This window comes from Diabrotica undecimpunctata, chromosome 5, assembly GCF_040954645.1.
Source record: "Diabrotica undecimpunctata isolate CICGRU chromosome 5, icDiaUnde3, whole genome shotgun sequence".
Taxonomy (NCBI): domain Eukaryota; kingdom Metazoa; phylum Arthropoda; class Insecta; order Coleoptera; family Chrysomelidae; genus Diabrotica; species Diabrotica undecimpunctata.
Genome location: NC_092807.1, coordinates 68,547,650 through 68,565,770, shown reverse-complemented (window position 1 = coordinate 68,565,770; position 18,121 = coordinate 68,547,650). Strand labels below are relative to the sequence as shown.

General features: G+C 35.6%; 1 protein-coding gene across 4 annotated transcripts in view; it reads left to right on the top strand.

Moving 5' to 3' along the window:
- The window catches only part of LOC140441371 (transmembrane protein 209), a 322,551-nt gene that overhangs the window by 51,043 nt on the left and 253,387 nt on the right, over positions 1-18,121 (top strand). For all 4 annotated transcript variants that reach the window (XM_072532057.1, XM_072532056.1, XM_072532054.1 and 1 more), the window contains exons 4-5: positions 10,419-10,538; positions 10,619-10,963. In XM_072532057.1, coding sequence (XP_072388158.1) covers positions 10,419-10,538; positions 10,619-10,963 — 465 coding nt within the window. The remainder of the gene's footprint in view (positions 1-10,418; positions 10,539-10,618; positions 10,964-18,121) is intronic.

Below are 18,121 nucleotides of genomic sequence, written 5' to 3'. Positions count from 1 at the left end.
TCCAATTTTAGTTCTCTTGCACAAAGTACCTTTCTCATTTTATTGAAGTTTGTACGTGCTTTCTCTATTTGAACTTTGATTTCTTTGGAGTAATCGTTTGTGTGATTAATTATTGTGCCAAGATAGTGGTAGTTTTCAACTTGTTTTAAAGCACTACCGTTAATTGTCAGGCTTTCACCATTATTTTGGGTTTTTGATATCCTCATAAATTTGGTTTTCTTGGTGTTTATTGATAATCCATATTCCTCTCCATACTCAACTATCTTGTTCATTAGCTTTTGGAGGTCTCGGAGGTTGTCTGTTATTATGATAGTATCGTCCGCATATCTAATGTTGTTAATTGGTGTTCCATTGACCTTGATTCCTGCTGTTTCTCCCTCAAGAGCTCTTTTCATAATTTCTTCAGAGTATGCATTGAATAGTAGTGGTGACAATACACACCCCTGTCGCACTCCTATTTTAACTTCGAACTTTTCTGATGTGTGTTCATTAATGCGTACGTGTGTCTGCCGTTTATAATATAGATTTGTTATAATTCGAAGGTCATATTGTTGTATTTGTTTTGCTTTTAGGATGTCCATTAGCTCTTTGTTGCGGACTTTGTCGAAAGCTTTGTTGTAGTCTATGAAACACACGTACATATCTTGGTTCACATCCAAGCATCTCTGGATTAGTACGTTGAATGCAAATAGAGCTTCACGGGTACCTACGCCATTACGGAATCCAAATTGAGTTTCTTCAATATCCATATCAAGTATTTTGTAAATGCGTTTATGAATGATCTTTAAAAACAATTTAAGTGTGTGAGACATCAGGCTTATGGTACGGTGGTCGGTGCATTCTCTAGCATTTTTCTTTTTTGGGAGACAAATGAATGTTGAGGTCAACCATTCGTTGGGTATGTCACCCGGTTGATAAATTTTATTAAAAAGCTTTAAGAGGACATCAATGTACTCATTTTCTATTATTTTAAGGATATCAATAGGCAGTTGATCTGACCCCGGGCTTTTTCCGTTTCTGGTGATCTTTAGTGCCTACATTATTTCTACCTTTGTAATTTCTGCTCTTGTTTCTCTGTCCTCAAAAGACAAGTCTTGTGAGTTTCCTCTTTCGTCGTCGAAGAGCTCTTCCATATACTCTTCCCATCGTTTTAGTTTTTCGTCAGTCGTTATCATAGTATTTCCATTTTTATCTAAAAGAGTTGTGTTGTGGTTTCTTTTTTGCGGTCCTGCCATTTCTTTAACTTTTTTATGTATGTTGAATAGGTCGTATTTGTTCTGAAGATCCTCTATCTCTTTACATTTTTCCTCATAGTAAGTTTGTTTTGTCTCTCTTATCTTTTTTCTGATTTCGTTGTTCGATTTTGTAATTGTGACTGTCTTTGTTTTTGGCTTGTCTTCGTTGTTCCATCATGCCGAGTATCTCGTCGGTCATCCAATTGTCTTTCTTTCGTGTCGTTTCTTTTAATATCTCTTTGCATGGAGCGAGGAGGCAGTTTTTTAGTGTTTCCCATTGTTCGTTTATCTCGTAAGTGTTAGTATCTAATTTATCAAAGTTTTCGTATATTTTCTGTTGAAGTTTGATTTTTATATCAACTTCTTTCAGTTTTCTAACATCTAATTTTGGAGTTCTTTGTGGTTTTCTTATACGTTTAAGCTTAAGCGTGACATTAGCGATTAGTGGGTTATGGTCTGATGCGACATCTGCTTCTGGATATGTTTTAACTGATTTGATGGTGTTACGATATCTCTGCTTAATCATTATATAGTCGATTTGGTTTCTTACAACTTTTTCCGGTTTATCTGCTGGTGAGCGCCATGTATATAACCGAGCGATAGTCAGGTTTACAGCCTTTTCTTTTTCAGACCATCTATTCGCTCTTGCAGCTGATTCGAACTGTTTCATCTAGTTGTTCTATGATGATTTTCCGTCGAAAGTTGGGACTTTAACATGAACAGAACCTCCACTTCCTTCAAATTTCGGCCGTGTTTCCAACTTACATTTCGTCTCGTCTTCTTTTGTCTCTACTGTAATTGGATTGTTTCCTCTCTCTGCTGTCCCTGTTTCCTCCATCTTCCTTTCCATATCTTTCATCTTTTCTTCAAAGGCCAACTTATCGGCAGCAACTTGGTTTTTTAACGAAGATATTCTATCGCCGAGGGCAGACATCTCAGAAGTGACTTTAGAGATTTCCAAAGAGATGTTAGCAGAAACTTTGCTTTTCAGAGAAGAAATCTCGTTAGAAACTTTGTTTTCAAAAGAACCGATGTCGCTGGAAACTTTCGAAATATCGCCAGAAACTTTGTTCTCTAATGTTGCGATGTCACCAGAAACTTTGGCCACATCACCAGAAACTTTCGAAATATCGCCAGAAACTTTGTTCTCTAACCATACGATGTCAACAGAAACTTTCGACATCGACAAGATGACAACATCATGTTTGTCTTCAATATATAAGTTTCCGGGTCCAAGCCCTCTTCCTCCAAAGCGTTCTTTAGTCGGACTAAATCAGCCTTTTTTCCGGTACAAGCTAATTCTCTGGCCTCGAGATGTCTTCTTAAATTCGTAACTGTGAGCTCATGAATCGTAGTAATTTTCACAATTTATTTAAAATATACTGAAAGTGTGCAGATCAAAAGAGGTGTCCGTCAGGGGTGTATATTATCCCCACTCCTATTCAATATTTATTCCGAAGAAATATTTAACAAATGTATGGAAAATGCAAATGAGGGCATAAAAATAAACGGCGAGTTAACGAACAATATAAGATATGCCGACGACACGGTAATCCTTGCCAGTACCATAGACGAATTACAGCAGGTAATGGAAAGAGTTTATTCAGTTAGTGAGGAATACGGCCGGAGCCTCAATTTCAAGAAGACAAAGTGGATGCTGATAAGCAGGAAGCAACAGCCTGCTCGACAGTTACGGATAATTAACATACTAACTGACCATGTAGAATCTTATGTGTACCTTGGCACCAACGTAAATGCAAAATGGGAACATGCACAGAAATTAAGGCGAGAATAGAACGAGCTAGAGCAGCATTTAGCAATATGAAAAAGCTCCTCATAAGCAGGGATTTGTCTCTTCCCCTAAAACTACGTCTAGTTAAATGCTACATTTTTCCAATCTTACTGTATGGTGTGGACGCCTGGACGTTGACGGAGACGCTCACGAGAAAACTAGAAGCATTCGAAATGTGGGTGTACCGACGCATTCTTCGTATATCCTGGATCGAACATGTCACCAACATAGAGGTAATCCAAAGAATCGGAAAGGAGAAAGAAATCGTGAATACAATTAAACAAAGAAAGCTTGAATATCTAGGCCACATATTGAGACACGATAAGTACCGTCTACTGCAATTGATTGTCCAAGGAAAAATAGACAGTAAGCGAGGGCCAGGCAGGAGAAGACACTCGTGGCTCCAAAATCTGAGGAAGTGGTTCGGGCTCACATCGGTCGAACTATTCAGAAGCGCCGCAAACAAGATCAGAATTGCCATGTTAATAGCCAACGTTCGCAACGGACAGGGCACTTGAAGAAGAAGAAGAAGAAGATACTCCACTCTGACACCACTGAACTATTTTTATAAATTTAATTTATTGACTTTATTTATTATAAAATGTTCTACACTTTACAACACTTGAATATTAATTTTTTTACACTTATATAATTTATTTAAAACATTGACACCGGTTACAATTTAAATAGCTGCGCGAACAATTTATTAATCGACACTTGTTTTCGACTGTCCTTTTAAATCTCAAATCGTCCGTTTTATACCTGATTTGTTTGTCTAGAAATTTCTGCCGGCTTCGATCGGAACGCTGATGTATTATCCGATCCTCATCTAGAAAGTTCCAATCGTAGGTATAAGCGGGGAGCCGTATGAGTCACATTTATCGTAACATTATTATTAAACCCATTTTTGTAGCTGATTTGATTCTAAATATGCCTCTTGTACAGCGTTTTCCGTTCTCCCAACAATATTGATATCATCAGCATAGGTCGGGATTTGCACTTTTTTATTATATAATGAACCCGTGGTTGTGATTTGTGACATGTGTATTATTTTTTCCATCGCCAGATTGAACAGTATACAGGAGAGGGGGTCTCCCTGGTGCAGCCCGTTATTTGTTTTAAAAGGTTCAGACACTTCCCCCTGAATTCGTACTATACATTCAACATTTTCAAGTTTGTTTTGTTCAATTTACCAACTGATTTGGTATTCCTAGCTCTTTCATTGCTTTGAACATTTCTCTTCTATTCACAGTCGTAGGCTGCTTTGTAGTCTATAAATATGTGATGAGTATCAATGCCATATTCAAGTATTTTTTCCAAAATTTGTTTCAGGGTTGCAATCTGATGAATTGGCGATTTGCCACCTCTGAAACCAGCCTGGTATTTTCCTACTATCTGATCTGCATATGGTGCTATACGGTGACATAGCACTGTGAAAAATATTTTATACGCTACATTTAGAAGCGTAATTCCTCTGTGGTTAGAGCATTCAAAGATATTTCCTTTTTTGTGTAAAGTATTCCAATATTCCAATCATTGGGAAGGGATTTCTGTGTCCATATTTCTTTTATAAGCTGCTGTAATGCGATTATGGTATCATGGCCACCTTCTTTTTATAGTTCAGCTAGGAGATTATCTATTCAGGGTGATTTGTTTCTGGCTAGTTTTTTAATTACATCTTTAACTTCAAGAATTGTTGGTGGTTCCTCTTCCCTCTCGTCTGTTCCCGTTACCTCATTTTAAGAATATGGCCGCAAAAAGTACTCACAGTTGCCACTATATTGACAAAGTATTTAATTTAAAAGATTTGAATAATGCTCTCAAACCTAATATCAGTTGTAAATGGGAAGATAATTACAAAAAACGGGATGTGGCACTCTGAGAGTGACCGAGAATGGAGAGCATAGTTTTCTTATCGTCTACGCAGGGAGCGATGGTTTTTAATTTAATATATTTGATTTGATTCGATTTCAATCGATTCTAAAGGGTGATTCATTTAGAGGTACTTTTTTTGGTGGGGATTTGATTGGAGATCGTGCATGAATACTGTCAAACTGACATTTTGCTTCTGTTCAGTATTGTTTGACATTTCATGATGGAAAGACTTAGCCCGTCACAGCGTCTAGAAATTATTAAGTTGTATTTTGAAAATGGGAGTTGTGTAAGGAATGTGTTTCGTGCGCTTAGAGCAATTTAATGAAGTGTCGTGAAGTGCAAAATAATGAAGAATCGATTCGTCGCTGTTCTCAACAGCTTGGCTTGTCATATGCAACAACTTAGCGTATTTTACGTAAGGATCTTGCAAAAGCTTGTAAATCTTGTAAAAGCATACAAAATTCAATTATCGCATGTGCTGAAGCCGACCGACCTTCCGAGTCGTCACCGTTTCAGTCGATGGGCTCTTGATAAGCTTTCAGAAGATCCTCTGTTTTCGAGAAAAATTTAGTTTTCAGATGAGGTCTATTTTTGTAATGGGTACGTTAATAAACTAAATGCCCGTATTTGGGGCGATGAACAACCCAAAGAGGTTCAAGAGTTGCCATTACACTCTTGTTGTCAAACTGTTTGGTGTGGTTTATGGGCTGTGGAATCGTTGGTCCATATTTCTCTAAAACAGGGGCCGGTTAGAATGTTACTGTGAATGGAGACCGTTATCGTTCCATGATAACGGACTATTTGGTACTTGAAATTGAAGCTCGTGGTCTCGGCGACATTTGGGTGACCAGTGAATTGGCCGCCTAGATCCTGTGACATCTCACCTCTAGACTCTTTCTTTTGGGGCTACCTAAAGTCCAAAGTCTACATGAATAAACCAGATACGATTGAGGCATTGGAGGCCAATATTACTAGAGTCATTGGTGAAATACCAGAAATGTTGAAACAAGTCAAAGAGAATTGGAACTTCAGAATGAACCAACTTAATCGTAGTCATGATCAACATTTAAAAGAAATTATCTTTAAGAAGTAATTGTAAAGAATGGTTCTTTTGTATGATAATAAATATTTTCAAATAAAATTTATTTTTTTCATTGTTTTTTCTTGTTGAAAAAAGTACCTCTAAATGAATCGCCCTTTGTTATGTTCCATTCGACTTGATTGCAATAGATTCAATTTCAATCTATTCTATTTCATTCCATTGATTCGATCGTAATCGATTCCGATCCAATCGATTATATTCGATTTGATTCGATTGGATTCAATTCGATTCCAATCGATTCAATTAGATTCGATTCAAATCGATTTGATTTTATTTTAAATTTTATTTTATTTTATTAATAAACACGCATGAGACTGTTTATTACTCCACGTAGTGTGTGGTCGCGCGATATGTCATTACAGTCGCTACAGTCATTACTGACGGTATTATTTTTTTCACACCTCTGCGATCCACCACAGCTATTATTTAAGAAAGCTATATTTCCAAAAAATTGCAAATACATCTTTAAATCATTTTATCATTCACCGTACACTTCCAAAAAACATTCCTCATTTCACCTATAATTATACTAGAGCACAAATATCAGCATTTTCTCGTTTAAAATTAAACCATGGTCGCCTTCCATCCCACTTATATAAAATTGGAATACTTAACTCTCCTGTTTGTATTTGTGACAACGTATCCATTGGTGATCTAAATCATATATTCCTCGAATGTTCTTTGAACTCTCGGTTTTCTTTAATTCTGTATCAAGAACTAATTTACAATGAGTTTCCATTGTCGCTAAACATTACAGCTCCAGAATATCAGAAATTCTGGATATACTTAAAAAGGCAAATTTTATTTCTACACTTGATCTAAAACAAGGTTACTTTTAAATACCTCTTGAAGAGACAACCCGCCCAGTAACAGCATTTAGCGTACCCGGAAAAGGCCACTTTCAATTTAGAACTACTCCATTTGGCCTGCACTCCGCTGGAGCAACTTTCCAACGTCTACTGGATAAAGTAATATCTCCCGATGTAGAGTTTGCATTCGCCTACTTAGGTAATATCGAAGACACTCCCAAGAGCATTTAAATCACCTCCAAGAAGTATTTCGAAGACTAAGGAGGCTAGATTACAGCTAAACTTCGAAAAATGCACATTTTGCCAGTCAGAACTCAGATACTTGGGACACGTTGTTGGAGCAGAAGGAATAAAAACTGATCCGGAGAAAACTAGCGCTATTGCCGAACTTACAGCACCGAAAAATTTTCGTCAACTCCGCCGTTTTCTAGGAATAACTTCATGGTATCGCCGATTCATAGAAAACTATTCAACAATAGCAGGACCACTAAACATGCTTCTGAAAAAGAGAATAAAATGGAAATGAACCGATAAACAGGAACAAGCTTTTAAAGCTTAATCGAAAATTTCATCAGCCCCAGTGTTAGCATGCCCAGATTTTTCAAAAACATTTTACCTGCAAACAGATGCGTCAAACTGTGGACAAGATAATGTGAGTTATCTCTGACCATCAGTCCTTAAAATGGCTTGAAGAACCTCAAAAATCCCCCTGGTCGATTAGCTAGGTGGAGTTTAGAACTACAACAGTACGACTTTAAGGTAATATACAGAAAAGGAGTCCACAACAATGTACCGATGCTTTATCCCGGCAATCACAAGAAACTCGTAGCGAAGATCCAGAGCTGGAATTATTAGCATCAGCACTAGAATCGTGCAAATGGTTCGATAATTTATACAGAGGTCCTCCGAAACCCAGACAGATTTCCAGATTTACAAATATTAGACGGCAGACTGTATAAACATGTTTGGAGTAACCGAAATTTAACAGACCCAGAATTTAACAATCCATGGAAATTATGCGTACCAGAGTATAAAAGGAAAGAACTTTTAGAGGAGAATCACGACACAAGTACAGCCGGCCACTTAGGAACTGCGAAGACAATTTGCCGAATGGCGCAAAAATACTACTGGCCTAAAATGCAATTTAAACAAACTGCAGACTATGTTAGAGCCTGTAAAAAGTGCCTTCAGTATAAATCGTTACAGATGCAACCAGGAGGAAAATGCAGCCATCCATTGTAGAAAAGCCTTGGCTGTCTCAATCGATTTAATGGGACCATTCTCAAAATCTACAAAACGGAACATTTTCTTGATAGTCATCCAAGACTGGTTTACGAAATGGGTTATCGCCGAACCGATAAAGAAAGCATCCGCAAGCCTCATCATCGATACTCTGAGCTCAAAAGTATTTATGCAGTTCGGAATCCCAAAAAAAGTCTTCTCGGATAAGGGTTCTCAATTCACAAGTAGCCATTTTAAAGCATTCCTAAAAACATACAACATAAATTACGTCCTTACACCACCTTACTCGCCACAATGCAATCCAGTAGAAAGAACTAACAAGGTACTGAAAACAATGATAGCTCCATAAGTGAAGGATAACCATAAAGAGTGGGATAAATTTATACCGGAATTTTGCTACTCTATAAATTCGTCAAACTATGATTCGACAAGATTTTCACCAGTGCTTCTTAATTTCGGAAGAGAATTAGACACATCAGATGCAGCCAAATGCCAAGATATACAGAAATACACGGAAAACTTAAATAAATTAGAAGCATTAAGGGACCTGACAAAAGTACACATGGAGCATGCTTTTGAAGACCAGTTCATGTTCAGTTCATGAAAAAGGAACACGATCTATCCTCGGCAAGTGAAGCTTTTTCCAGCAACCTGGCGCAGAAATGTTCAGGTATATACACTGTTGCATCAGTTATATCACCGGTAATAGTAAAACTAAAATTGTCGAATAGTAGCAACCGCACACAGACATGCGCAAGAGGTAACAGTGCATGTGAAAGATTTAAAACCATGGGAGGGGGAACCATGGGCACCTCCCCACAAATCCTATCCCCACCTGAGATAGACAGTACTTTCAGAACTCAGTTCAACCAGCAAATAGCCCATGGAAAACATATTAGAGATTCCTGAAGAGATGAGCCCACTAGGAACACCAGAGAGACCTGGGCTGGAAACAATCACTAAAATGAAGGTATTTAAAAATAACCAGAAACCGATCACGAGACATAGCATGTGACACAGCCGGGTTGTAGGTGTCTGCCGATTTCTGCCAATACATTGTTTGATTTGGAAGTTTCACATATCCAGAAAGAAACAAAATAGCCAAAAATTTATAGAACTCTTCAAGAGCAATTGTAAAAGATTCATTTCCATTCAAATTCCAATGGCCAGAAAAGCTTAAAAAAATCAATTGGGCGACTTCCTGACTCAATCATGTCATTTATGATTTAAGGTCGATTTTGAAGTTTATTTTCGTTTTTAAATTAAAATACTTTGGCAATTCTTCTTCAAAATGCAAGGGTTTCCACCAACGTCTTGTTTTTTCGACTTTTAATTTTTTAGGCTTGGGGATGTTCTTTGCTGGTCCTGTTCTCACTTTTAAAATTGAGGGTTTTAAATTCAATTCCATCCTTTCACTGTCGTGTATAATTATTTCCACTTGATAGCATTCTGCTAGTGTAGACCAGGGCCCTATAAATTCACTCTATTAGTATTCACCAAATTTTCTTCCTCTGGAACCTCATCGACATCCGTGTCTCCTTCGTTTTCAGGGGGAAACAATGTAATGTCTATTAATTGTGCACCAGCACGTTCATCGTCACTATCGGACTCTTCCAGGCACGCTATTGGCTCTTCGGTAGTAAGTGGTCTCCTAAAAAAAACATATAAAACTACAAACATAAGTAAAGTAATGGCCATGAAATCCTAACGTATGAATTTTCATACGCATAATTTTTAAATACCCTCGGTAACACATGATGATTCTATATATCACTAAATATAAACAGTAGTGTAATACAACATCTAAATGAGAAAATAAACACAGAATCCGACTAAAAACATAACAACTTATCAATATTATCGTATAAAGACTTATCTCCTCTCCCACTTTTGACCGAATTTACTTGTTGCGTCATTTTGTTTTGCTGTAGAAGCCATATTTTTAACTTAACTAAATACACAAAATAACCGTTAAAATGTAAAACCACACGTTGTTTAATTGATAGATTATACAATTATACAATAAATAGAAACCAGCGCCGTCTTTTCGCTGCACGGTTAAACTAAAATGGCATGTTTTGCGTATGAATATTTAGACGGTAGGTTTTGAGGGGTTAACATGATAGCAATAACTCTCTTTTAGACATGTATTACTGTGTACTTTATCAAAGGATCCTGTAATAAAGGACGATGTCACCTTATGGTTTCAATAACTCACACATACACGTGCGCGCGCGCACTCGCACACACACACCCTCACACACATTTTTTTGTTTGTTACCTTTTTCAAAATGCTTTTATTTGCGACTGACTAACATACAAACTAGCATTGAAAATACGATACTTGTTATTTTGGATTTTAGATCCTCATTACAGAGTAGTAAAAACGCCAACTAAGAGTTTAACTCCTCAAGATAGTAGCACATCAACACCCCTAAATATCACCTTTAAGAAGTCAAGTATATCTCAATTTGAGCCTGATAGTAAGTAACAGTGGTAAATAAAAAATCTCTATTTTTTATTCATGTTGTTTAATTTCATATTTCATAACATTTATTTTTAGGTTTAAACTATTCTACGTCCTCTCCTTCTTGGATTTATTTTAAAGGAACACCAGACCGAAGCTCTAGTCATTTCTCATCTACGTCTTCTCCTATTTTTCAGGCATCCGTAAATAAGTCTTCTTTCCGTGATATTTCTTCGGTAGAATTTATCAGTGATGAAGATGCCCTAAGAAAATATTTGAAAGAGCATAAGGAAATCGAAAAAGTTAATAAACTATCCTGCAAAAAACAAAATTCTTCAAATTTATTGAGTTCCTTTTGGAGCCATCCTGTAACACAAACAGCTAAAGACGTATCAGAATATCTTAGAAAGTGTCAATACCAACTTTCATCACAAATCATTGGTAGGTAATATATTCTTAATATACGAGTACTATCATTTTTTTAATAAATTTATGTTTTCAAAACAGTTACAGTTTTATTCTGTAAAATATTCTGGTACAATATACGACAAAGTCGAGTTGAGCCACGATCTTTAGCCACCGAATAGCAGAAACGATTATTTTAATTATACTTAATTGAAAAGTTTCTATTCTCATTATGAAGAACAATGTATATATGTTTAATTTATTTTACTTATTTTATTTATTATTTATTTTACTTACTATATTTATTTTTATTTATTTATTTAAGGATTATCTAAGTAAAAAAGGGGGTAGGGTTTATTTTCAATACTTTAAACATATTTTTTTAAACTTGTTTAATATAAATTTATTTATAACATTAGTACATTATAATACAACATTTTATTTATAGAACTCTTCAAGAGCAATTGTAAAAGATTCATTTCCATTCAAATTCCAATGGCCAGAAAAGCTTAAAAAAATCAATTGGGCGACTTCCTGACTCAATCATGTCATTTATGATTTAAGGTCGATTTTGAAGTTTATTTTCGTTTTTAAATTAAAATACTTTGGCAATTCTTCTTCAAAATGCAAGGGTTTCCACCAACGTCTTGTTTTTTCGACTTTTAATTTTTTAGGCTTGGGGATGTTCTTTGCTGGTCCTGTTCTCACTTTTAAAATTGAGGGTTTTAAATTCAATTCCATCCTTTCACTGTCGTGTATAATTATTTCCACTTGATAGCATTCTGCTAGTGTAGACCAGGGCCCTATAAATTCACTCTATTAGTATTCACCAAATTTTCTTCCTCTGGAACCTCATCGACATCCGTGTCTCCTTCGTTTTGAATGAAGTAGATAGGCTACGTATTTCCTGGCGCAACCCCTAAAATCGCAACTCCCGGTCCGTAACTGCCAAACGGCTTAACGTAGGATGACGTACGAGGGCTTGTTGGAAAGGGGATTAAAAATGGGGTTGAACGCAGTATGTGCCGTGCGCATCGGAGCATGCCGAAAGGGCATTACGTCATATCTTCGTTTATATTGGTCCGATCGTGACGTACGAGGGCTCGTTGGAACGGGGAGAAGGTACCGAATACGTTGAGGCAAAAAACAAAGATTGCGGCATTGCTAAATGGGCGCTATAACGTATCTTCGTTGCTATTGGTCTGATTTTGACGTATGGGGTGTCAAATGAAAGCGGTGGTGAAGAAGACAACTGTTTGGCTTCTGTCAACGTTCAATATTAACTGTCAATTGATGCTCAATGACATTCGACGCAGGACGTGACAGTTATGTGACAGTCGACGCAGAACGTGAAATGACGTGACATTCGACGTAGGACGTGACAGTTGTGTGACATTCGATGCAGGACGTGACAGTTATGTGACAGTCGACGCTGAACGTGAAATGATGTGACATTCGACGCAGGACGTGACATTTTAGTGTCAGTCAGCGCAAGACGTCGCTTGGCATAAAACGTGACATTCTACATAGGACATTCAGTAGTAATCAGTTAAATAAAGACATTAATTCATATGAGGATATAAAACAAATTAAAAGACAATTAGATAGCATTTTGGCAACAACAAACAAAACGTGGAAACCGAAAGAGTTGAATCTACAGCAGCAGCAAGACACCTGGATTTACGCCATGAGAAAACTGCCACTAGCTACATATCCATTAAGACGTATTCAACCTACACCATGGGTACCAGCAGCAACAACACCAGCGAGAATATGAAAAGTGAAATAGACAATGCCTTTGCAATGTCATGTGTAATATTAGCATCTGTATTTATCCTAATTTTAAAAATTATTTTTGAAATTGTAAGAGAAAATTTGAATCTTTATGTAATATAAGACTCGATCAATAAAGGTGTTTTAAATAAAAACAAGCGTTTAATCTCCAATATATTTATTTATACATATAAAAAGTACAATGCTATTATGGTATAGGTAAACCATTGACGGAGACGATCCACAATACTGTTCCGATCACCGGAAGATTGTATCTTTCTTCAAATTCAACTAAGGTCATATCTATACTAGAAAAACCATTACTTGATGTATGAAAAGAACTAGCATACTCCAGAGTGATATTCGCTGCACACACAGAGACAGAGAACAACAATAAGACATGTAAACAGACAAGCATCTTGATTTATACTAATCTCCAAAAATTGTTAATACAGTTATTTATACAAAAATCTAAACACACACACACACATCTTCGGACTGAAGAAGTTTTTGTGTAATATTAGCCGTATTTTTATAAAGCATTTATTATATGTATAAAATTATATACAGAAATATAATAAGTAAACAATATGTTAAAATAGTGCATTTGTTAGCAATACCGGATGAAGCCTCATGGTAACGCGGTCCCCGCATAGTTAAAAACACGTAAACATCTGATAACAAAATTTATTTTTTATTTCGAAACGCCGGAAATAAAGCCACAGTTGCTACATTTTGTAAAATGTATGATGATAGCGGTAACCACATTTACAAGTTTGAAAATTGATAACAACAATTCTCGTACCACAATCTTAATTTTGCATGAAATATTTTATCGTGTGGTTTCTACTAATAAAAACAGCAAATATAAAAGTGTTCAGTGAAATTTCCAGAACATTAAGCGTCGGTTATCTTTGAAACGAATCTATCGATGTATTCGGTTCTTTAAAAGACCGAGTAGCACATACGTTGTCACAGTGTGCATCTCAAATTTACTACAACAATTTCGCAATATTCAGTACGTTGTGCAGTGACTTATATATTTGATGAAGGTAAGCGTTTTTTTTTCTTTTTATATTTTTATGTATTTATGTCCTTTTTATCAATGTATTTTATAAGAATTGTACATCTCTGTTCGAATTTAATGCAGTATTTTATGAAAAATGTATACTTTTTGTATTTATTATGCCCATTCTATCGTGGTTGTTCGAAAACATTTTACGACCGCTATTTTGTTTTTATAAGAAGTGTTCTCTTCTTTTCGTATTTCGATTTCTTGTAGTATATAGTTCTTCTCTATTCCCAAGTATCTAATGCATCTCTCCATTCACGTTAAGCAGAAAAACTATAGTTTTTTCTATTGTTGTAGATGGATCTATCAAAAATAAACGCAGTTTCTTCTATTGCAGAACAAAAACCTGCAATAAAATTAAACCAACTGCCCATAAACGAACCGAAGAAAATTCTAGCCGCCAAGCTGGTAAATGGTAAATTTGGTCAAACAGTTTTGCTGAAACTGGAGGAAAAAGTTGTGTTTCTGCCACATAGAGTCACAGACGTATATATTCCATTCATCTTAGACTTCGCAACTAAGAAGTATTCCATCATATTCCGAGGACTGGTCAACACTGGGGGTGTTCATCCAGCGGCAAATTTTGAAATAATAGAATAAAGAAAAAGACGGTAAGTGATTTTTTCTTGTGTGTGTGAGTAGCCATGCATAAACAAGTCATTAAACAGTCTGATGATTTGCTGCACATTATTAAAAAGCTTCGTAAACAAATTTTTGATATATTCACTGAAAGGGATCGTAAAGTTTGGACAAGACGGTTAAATAGTCAAATTTGGAGATGTAATAAGTAATTAAAAACAATAAACTATCCGTAGGAACGTAAACAGGAACAGAAAATTGTAAACTTACATAGGTTATTTTAAGCATTTTAGGCAAATTATTTTAAATTTCAAAAATAAGTACGTTGGGATGGGGCTTAGTTCAAAATTACGCAATAGAGTTAAATGGGAAAATGTCATTTCGTGTTTTGCTAGTCGAATTAAAACCGGAGTAATAGTAAATTTATGTCATAAGGATGTAGGAATGTTTTTGGATGATGCGTTTACAGTTTTTAGTAGAAAAATTAAAATTATATTGAAAACAAATAGAGTACGTAAATCAATACTGCATATTGTGGTGAATTTATTAAAAAATCGAGGCATAGTGAAAGTTTAGATTTAAAATATTTCAATACGAAAAATGCTATTATAGATACATCGACCGATTTACATCTTTGGTTTGTTGAATACGTTAAAGATAAAAGTTATACAACGTTGTCTGAATTTGCAGAAAAAGGTTCGGGGGCCGCGCTATCTAAAGTAATTTCATTGGAGGTTAATATTAACAAAGTGGAAATGGGAAACGGCTCATCCTTTATTGACTTGCCAATAGAGATTCAGAAAAAACGAGCGTGGATCCACAAGGAGTATCCAAATATCCACATTATTCTACTATTTTGCAAACGGATAAATTAGAAAGCCCAATGCCATTAAAATAAATTTCACAATTCGAGAAATTAAACGCCATATCAGTCAATGTTTTTGTATTAGAATTAAATGTAGTTAAGGACAAACAATTTTACGAAGTAGTGCCTGTCAGACTGACACCGCAAAAGATGGAAAAGCATGTGAATTTGCTTCTTGTGCAAGATAAATATTTTCCAAAATTAAACGATTACGATGCTCTTCCAGAAGATGACCATCAGACTGAAATACGCCTTCATTATTGTTGGATTAAAGATTTAGGAAAATTAGTAAAATCACAATTAAACAAAAACACATGTAAAAAATATATTTGCGATCGTTGTTTAAACTATTTTAGCAGTGAAAGCAAACTAGCAGAGCACGAAGAAATGTTTTCAGATATGAATAAATGCAAAATGACTGTTCCTAAATATGATCATGTGACTTTTCGTAATTTTACATACCAACAAACAACTCCGTTTATAGTTTATGCCGATTTTGAATGTCAATTACATAATTTTACGGATTCCAATGTCACATTGAGTAAAACAACAAAATATCAGAAAAATGTGCCTTTTAGTGCAGGTTATTATTTGAAATGTGCTTACGATGACAGCTTATCTTATTTTAAGAGCTGTAGAGGTGAAAATTGCATGGAGTGGTTCGCAAAAGAAATGACCGAAATTTCCACATTTGTAAATTCCAAAATAAAGACAATTGTACCTATGGTCGAAAAGCCTAGCGGAAATGCAGCAACTGTGTGCCATATTTGTGAGAAACGCTTTTTGGCTACAGATACAATTGTTGTAGATCACGATGATTTTACGGGACAAGTACGAGGATTTGCGCACCAAGCATGTAATTTGAACTTTAAAAAATTGTTTGTCGCTCCCATCGTATTTCACAATTTTAGTGGTTACGATTCGCATTTTATGATTATAGATCTTTGCAAACATGGGCACTTGAGCTTACTTCCCATAAACAAAGAAAAATAAATTTCATTTACATTACAAACTAATCAAGATCAAATTAAATTACGATTTATTGATTCACTAAGATTTATGGGAGCTTCACTCGACGAATTGGCATCAATTTTAGACACATCGGAAAAGAAGATTATAAAACGAGAATTTGGTCAATTAGGTGATGATACATTCAATTTGCTAACGTGTAATGGAGTATTTTGCTATGATTACATTGACAGTACAGATAAATTAGAGGAAACTGCTTTGCCTTCAAGTGATCATTTCTATAACAAATTGAGTGATGAATATATTAGTGATGAGAAGTATGCTCATGCGCAAAATGTTTGGAAGAAATTTAATTGTAAAAATTTGGAAGAATATAGCGATTAGTATTTAAAAACAGATATTCTGCTGCTGGCTGATGTGTTTGAGCAGTTCCGACAAAAATGTCGAGAAACATATAAATTAGATCCAGCATGGTATTATACTATTCCGGGTTATACGTGGGATTGTATGCTCAAATATACACAATGCAAATTAGATTTATTAAAGGATATTGATATGATTTTATTCATGGAAAAAGGTATAAGAGGTGGAATATCTGTTTGTAGTAATAGATATTCGGAAGCTAATAATAAATACACATCGCGTTATGATCCCACACAGCCCACTAAGTACATCCTGTACTTAGACGTAAACAATCTGTATGGCTGGGTCATGCGTGAAGCTTTACCAATAGGAGGATTCAAGTGGATTGAAGACATAACCAAATTTGAAGTAAACTCCACTAATCGTCCCGAAGGTCATTCGATATTATGTCAATACCAGACGATGTGAAAGAAGGCTATTTTTCCAAGTGGACTTCACGTGGAGAGTATCCACGTGAATTACACGACAAACAAAGATTTTCCATTTGCTGCCGAACACCGTATTCCGCCCGGTTCAAAATTACCAAAGTTAATACCAACCTTATATCACAAAACAAAATATATTATTCATTATAGAAATCTTAAACAGGCATTAGCCAACGGATTAATTTTAACAAAGATGCACAAAGTTTTGAAATTTAACCAATCTGCGTGGCTGCGACCGTATATTGAGAAATACCAACTTACGAGCAGCAGCCACAGGTAGCTTCGAGAAAAATTTGTTCAAATTGATGAATAATGCCGTGTTCGGAAGACCATGGAGAACATAAGACGTCATCGTATTGTAAAATTATGTAAAAAATGGCATGGAAGGTACGGAGCCAGAAATCTGATTGCAAGTAGTCGATTTCATAGTCGCACAATCTTTAGCGAAAATTTGGTGGCTATCGAACTAAAGAAAGCAGAGGTATGTTTTAATAAACCCCTGTATATAGGCGCAGCAATCCTTGACATATCCAAATTATGCATGTATGATTTTCATTACAACTTTGTTTCCAACGATGGGAGAAGAAAACTATTCATTGCTCTATGTGGATACAGACAGCTTTATTTATGAATTGCAATGTTCAGATGCATATAAAGAGGTTTTAAAAGCACATCCGAGTAAATTTGATACCTCCGACTATGCCGAAAATAACCCATACGAGATAGAACGATTAAATAAAAAGGTGCCTGGATTAATGAAGGACTAAGCAAATGGAAAAATAATTACACACTTTATTGGGTTAAGATAAAAAATGTACACATTTAAAATGCAAATAACTGACGAAGAGAGAGAAAAGGAAAGGCACCGTCTAGAACGAAAACAATTAAACAAAGAGAGACTTGAATGTGATTTAAAAAATTTGGGAATAACGAAAAAGGCAAAAGGAGTGAAATATAACGTCGCTCGAAAAATGTCTTAAAGAATTCAAAATTCAAACCGCGAGCCAAAGTACACTCAGTATTTAGCATCAGGCAATCCAAGACGGCTCTAAGTCCTTGTGACGATAAGCGGTATTTAATACCAAAAT